Genomic DNA, 6,000 nt, shown 5'->3' with positions numbered 1-6,000 from the left:
GTGGGGCAGCCACGGGCGGCACTTGGCGGCGTGGGGCAGCCACGGGCGGCACTTGGCGGCGTGGGGCTGCGACTGGCGGCACTTGGCGGCGTGGGGCTGGTACTGGTGGCGCTTGGCGTGGAGCAGGTACTGGTGGCGCTTGGCGTGGAGCAGGTATTGGTGGCGCTTGGCGTGGAGCAGGTACTGGTGGCGCTTGGCGTGGAGCAGGTACTGGTGGCGCTTGGCGTGGAGCAGGTACTGGTGGCGCTTGGCGTGGAGCAGGTACTGGCGGCGCTTGGCGTGGAGCAGGTACTGGCGGCGCTTGGCGTGGAGCAGGTACTGGCGGCGCTTGGCGTGGAGCAGGTACTGGTGGCGCTTGGCGTGGAGCAGGTACTGGTGGCGCTTGGCGTGGAGCAGGTAGATCTTGGCATGGTCGAAAAACTGGTGGTGGTGGTCGTGCTGGTGGCTGTGGCTTGGCAGGTCGAAAGACAGGTGGTGGGGGTCGTGCTGGAGGCTGTGGCTTGGCGTGACGAAAGACTGGTGGTGGGGGTCGTGCTGGTGGCTGTGGCTTGGCAGGTCGAAAGGCAGGTGGTGGTGGTCGTGCTGGAGGCTGTGGCTTGGCGTGACGATGCTGACCCACCCCAACTGAACAATTCCCAGCCCTAGCCCCCCCCTCAAGGAGCGGATCCCAGACGCGCTCCCCGCGGTCTGGAACCGTCTTTTGGGGTGGGCGGAGGGGGTTCAGGAGGAGGGCAGAATCCTCCCCTCTAAATTGTCCAAAAGGTCTTTCGTTCCCCCCCACCTGGGCTTTTGTGGGTGAAAAAAAAATTTCTGACTTGGGCGTGGCATGAGTCCTGGGGGGCGGGGCATGAAAATTGGGTGACTGTGATTGACAGGATCTGATTTCTAAAAACATGTCTTGGTAATGTTTAATCATGGATTTAGAGTCTTTGGTTGGATGTGGCTGACAAGAAAAAGAGTTCAGGGGAAAAAAATCCATGACGTCACCCACTGGCAGCGGCGTGACGTCGTCCTGGGGAAGCCGGGCTGGCTGCAGCTCGTTTCCGCCCGGAGGGGGAGGAGCTTGCGGGAACGATGCGTCCTTTCCAATGCTTGTGGAAGCCCTCCCTGACGTCCTTCGTTGGGAGCGGCGCTTCCGGGACTGCGGTGACGCAGCGCCATCCTCGGACCAAAGGGAGCTGATCGGCACCAGTTTGCCGGTCGGACCCCACATGAGATCCCTGCGCTCCATGGGGGAATGGCGGAGCGTCTCGGCCTCCATGGCGCGCAGGACCTCCCACGTTACCTCGTCAAAATTGTCCCATTTTTTTGCGGGAGAGCTCTCGTGCTGGCGACATCTGTCAAGACTTGGTCTTTGGCGTGGTTTGCTCTCCCGTGGTGCAAAAGAAATGGAACGGACGTGGCGTGCAGGTAAAGACATAGTTTAATTATAACTATAAACTACAAAGTACAAACAAAAGGGTACAAACAAAAGGCGCTCACAGCGGAGGTAAAAAAAACTTCACTAGGAAAAAACAAAAGGCGCGCACAATGGCGGAGAACTATGAACATTTAAACAAAAACTTACGTGACAAGAAACTGTGAACATGGCATGAATGTGTGATGTCGCCAGGACGAACAACAGAAACAGAAAAGCCTATATAGTGACATGATAAGTGAAAACAGGTGCGTGACTAACTGAACAGGTGCGTGACATGACAATGTGAAAACGTGAGACAGGTGTGTGTGAGTCCAAACGTGGAACAGGTGAAACTAATGGTTGCTATGGTGACAAACAAAACCAGGAAGTGAAACCAGGAACTAAGGAAGTGTCCAAAAAACAAAACAGCACATGGCCAAACAAAAACATGAACACAGACATGACAGTTTTTAATGAATGTTTAGGTCTACTACGCTAGTGTAAAGTACTTGGTGAAAAAAATTGGACAACCACTGCTCTTAAGACATGCTGAATAACTATATCTTAAATGCATTACTTTCAAATGCCTAATTTTACAATCAAACAATCAGAATAAATGGGTGGCAAAGGTATGTGATCTACCTACCATACTGCCTGACGTCCACGCAGATGGAGTCCGGTAAGGTGATGTTGGAGTCCGGGGACCTCATGGCAGCACAGGTGTTCCACATGTTGAAAAAAAGGAACACCGGGATGGCAGTGAAGCCGAAAATGGCGAGGAAGGCCAGGGCGAGGATGTAGGTCAGAAACATGAACTGGAAGGAGGAGAGAAATGACTACTTTTGTCATCAAGTTTGGCAAAAAATGAAGTTACTTTTTAAAGCCTGATGGTGTGTACTAAGCAGATTGGAACATCTGGAACAATCAACGTCATCAAGCTGGGATGCAGAAAGTGTGCCAGTGTTGTCCCTGAGGGCTCAAGTGTGTGTATAGTATATCTGCCCTCACATTGAGGTGTTGAAGTGTGTAGTGCAAGTGAAGAATAACTCTGTAAACCACTTTGATACATTTTGTGTCATAAAAGGTGCTTCAACTAATCCAATGTACAGTATAAGGATTTATTAGACCAGTGGGGCCCAACCTTTTTGAGCCCAAGGGCCAGCTTGTGGTAGGGTAGAAAAACAAGTTGCCTCTATATTGAAGCTATAATCATATATATCTGATTTATGACACCAAAAGACTTCCAAAGTTAGCGAATTAGTAGATATGATTAAAATAGTATCAATCTCACGGAGATTCCTTAATCATTTTGAGAGTTAATGAGCAAGTCAGTCACATGATCCGTGACGTAGAAGTAGCAACCACAGATACCTTCCCCATCAACAACAATGCTAATCAAGCAGACTTTGTGACAGCCAAAATGTATTACTTTGGGAAAATTATGATCCAGAACCTTGTGTTTTTGAGCCCGAACAGAAAGAGGACGAGCAAAAATTTTTAGAAGCCGAGCGCTAATTTGATGAAGCTTTATTGAAACACTATAGCATTAGCAGCATACAAACTAACCATAACAAACCCCAATAAAACAAAACACTTGCTGTGATATTTCTACTCTGGCTGGGATGCCGACCGACGGGGTGCTCACATAGTTCCGTTTAGAGCAGGGGTGTCACACTCATTTTAGATCGGGGGCCACATGGAGAAAAATCTACTCCCAAGTGGGCCGGACTGGTAAAATCACGGCACGATAACTTAAAATTAAAGACAACTTCAGATTGTTTTCTTTGTTTAAAAATAGAACAAGCACCTTCTGAAAATATAAAAATCATAATGTTGTTGTTTTTTTTTTACACTTACATGTTGCGGTTAATAGTATCCTACCTTTATTTGTCGTTATTTATACTTTCTGAATAAATTATGTGATAATGTTCATCAGTCAACTCATTGGTGTTAAAAAAATCAAAATCAAATTACAGGATGTTATTTATGCAGTTTGCTCATTTTCATCGACATGTGCACTAACATGTGGTTAATTTTTTTTTTTTACATATGTAGCATAATCTACAAAGATACAAATAATTGCTATTGCGACATCTAGTGGACACATTTAGAACAGCAGTTTCTTTCCTTCAAAAATTCTGGCTCATTTTTATACTTAGCAAACTCATCCCGCGGGCCGGATAAAACCTGTTTGCGGGCCTGTTCTGGCCCGCGGGCCGTACATTGGACACCCCTGGTTTAGATGAAGATTCAATCACAATCCTCACGAAGGGTTAAAAAAAAACAGGTGCCGCAACTACGTCTTTTTTGCTACCTCGGGGGATGTCGAAGTCCACCAGTCTCTCAGTCCATGGCCACATTTGTCTACTACCAGGTGAGAGACGCATGAGTTATAATCTAGAAAATGGGGGTCAAACTCATTTTAGATCGAGGGCCACATGGAGAAAAATTTACTCCAAAGTGGGCCGGACTGGTAAAATCCCGGCACGATAACTTAAAAATAAAGACAACTTCAGATTGTTTTCTTTGTTTAAAAATAGAACAAGCACATTCTGAATATATACAAATCATAAGGTTGTTGGTTTTTTTTTACACTTACATGTTGCGGTTAATAGTATCCTACCTTTTTTTGTCGTTATTTATACTTTCTGAATAAATTATGTGATAATGTTCATCAGTCAACTCATTGGTGTTAATTTTCAATCTATCAAGATTATAAAAAAAAAATCAAAATCAAATTACAGGATGTTATTTATGCAGTTTGCTCATTTTCATCGACATGTGCACTAACATGTGGTTTTTTTTTTTTTTTTACATATGTAGCATAATCTACAAAGATACAAATAATTGCTATTGCGACATCTAGTGGACACATTTAGAACAGCAGTTTCTTTCCTTCAAAAATTCCGGCTCATTTTTATACTCAGCAAACTCATCCCGCGGGCCGGAGAAAACCTGTTCGTGGGCCGTATGTTTAACACCCATGGTTTGAATCAGGGGTCACCAACGCGGTGCCCGCGAGCACCAGGTAGCCCGTAAGGACCAGATGAGTAGCCCGCTGGCCTTTTCTAAAAATAGTTTAAATAGCAGCACTTACCAGTTAGCTGCCTCTATTATTTAAATGTTATTTATTTACTAGCAAGCTGGTCTCGCTTTGCTCGACATTTTTAATTCTAAGAGAGACAAAACTCAAATAGAATTTGAAAATCCAAGAAAATATTTTAAAGACTTGGTCTTCACTAACTGACAAATAAACAGATAACAGATTTGGTGTCCAGTTCAAAGTGTGACATGATTTATTTAAAAATTTGAGAGTTGACTTTTGTATTTTACATGAGTTATTATTTGTACAAACATGGTGCAAAGTAATTCATGATTTGTTAAAAAATGTTAGTGGCTAGCTAGTTAAAATGGGATATTGTGATTTCACAAGACTGTCTTAGAAGTGATCATTTGAAAATTTGAAAATGTTCAATTTGAAAAATGTGCACCTAGAGAAAATATAAAAATAAAGTGCTGCATATTGATATATGTTTGTTTCTATATATATTTATTGTGAGAAATTATTAAGATGATCAGTGTTTCCACAAAGATAAATATCATTAATTATTAATAATAACATAGAGTTAAAGGTAAATTGAGCAAATTGGCTATTTCTGGCAATTTATTTAAGTGTGTATCAAACTGGTAGCCCTTCGCATTAATCAGTACCCAAGAAGTAGCTCTTGGTTTCAAAAAGGTTGGTGACCCCTGGTTTAGATGAAGATTCAATCACAATCCTCACGAAGGGTTAAAAAAAAGTTACCGCAACTACGTCTTTTTTGCTATCTCGGGGGATGTCGAAGTCGACCAGTCTCTCGGTCCATGGCCACCGTTGTCTACTACCAGGTGAGAGACGCATGAGTTATAATCTAGAATTAACTTTTGCCAAGTTTGAGACGAACCAGAAGCAGCGGCTTGCCTAGTGTGTCAACAATAGCAACGTAAGCTAGCTTTAGCTCACTGCTATCAATGCGCCGCTAAAACGGCGCTTATGTAAGCTGCTCTTTTTAAACCAAACATTAATAAAACATGAAAATATCACAGCAGAAGTAAATATTGCGAGTCCAGGAAGGGACGTATTCTTCGCGCATGCAGGGACGTACACTATATTGCCAGAAATATTTGGCCGCCCATCCAAATGATGAGAATCGGGTGCCCTAATCACTTGTCCCGGTGTATAAAATCAAGCACTTAGGCATGGAGACTGTTTCTACAAACATTTGTGAAAGAATGGGCCGCTCTCAGTGATTTCCACCGTGGAACTGTCATAGGATGCCACCTGTGCAACAAATCCAGTCGTGAAATTTCCTCGCTCCTAAATATTCCCGAGTCAACATTATTATAAGAAAATTGAAGAATTTGGGAACAACAGCAAGTCAGCCACCAAGTGGTAGGCCACGTAAACTGACAGAGAGGGGTCAGCATAGTGCAAAGACTTTCTGCACAGTCAGTTGCTACAGAGCTCCAAACTTCATGTGACCTTCCAATTAGCCCACATACAGTACGCAGAGAGCTTCATGGAATGGGTTTCCATGGCCGTGCAGCTGTGTCTAAGCCAT

At 44.1% G+C, this 6,000-nt stretch overlaps 1 protein-coding gene across 1 annotated transcript in view; it reads right to left on the bottom strand.

Annotated features, from left to right (window-relative positions):
* The window catches only part of LOC133659214 (neuronal membrane glycoprotein M6-b-like), a 108,496-nt gene that overhangs the window by 15,631 nt on the left and 86,865 nt on the right, over positions 1-6,000 (bottom strand). The window contains exon 4 of the mRNA XM_062061953.1: positions 2,046-2,214. Within this exon, the coding sequence (XP_061917937.1) occupies positions 2,046-2,214 (169 nt within the window). The remainder of the gene's footprint in view (positions 1-2,045; positions 2,215-6,000) is intronic.

The sequence above is a fragment of the Entelurus aequoreus genome, linkage group LG01 (genome assembly GCF_033978785.1).
Source record: "Entelurus aequoreus isolate RoL-2023_Sb linkage group LG01, RoL_Eaeq_v1.1, whole genome shotgun sequence".
Lineage (NCBI taxonomy): Eukaryota > Metazoa > Chordata > Actinopteri > Syngnathiformes > Syngnathidae > Entelurus > Entelurus aequoreus.
This window is presented reverse-complemented; position numbering and strand designations above follow the sequence as displayed.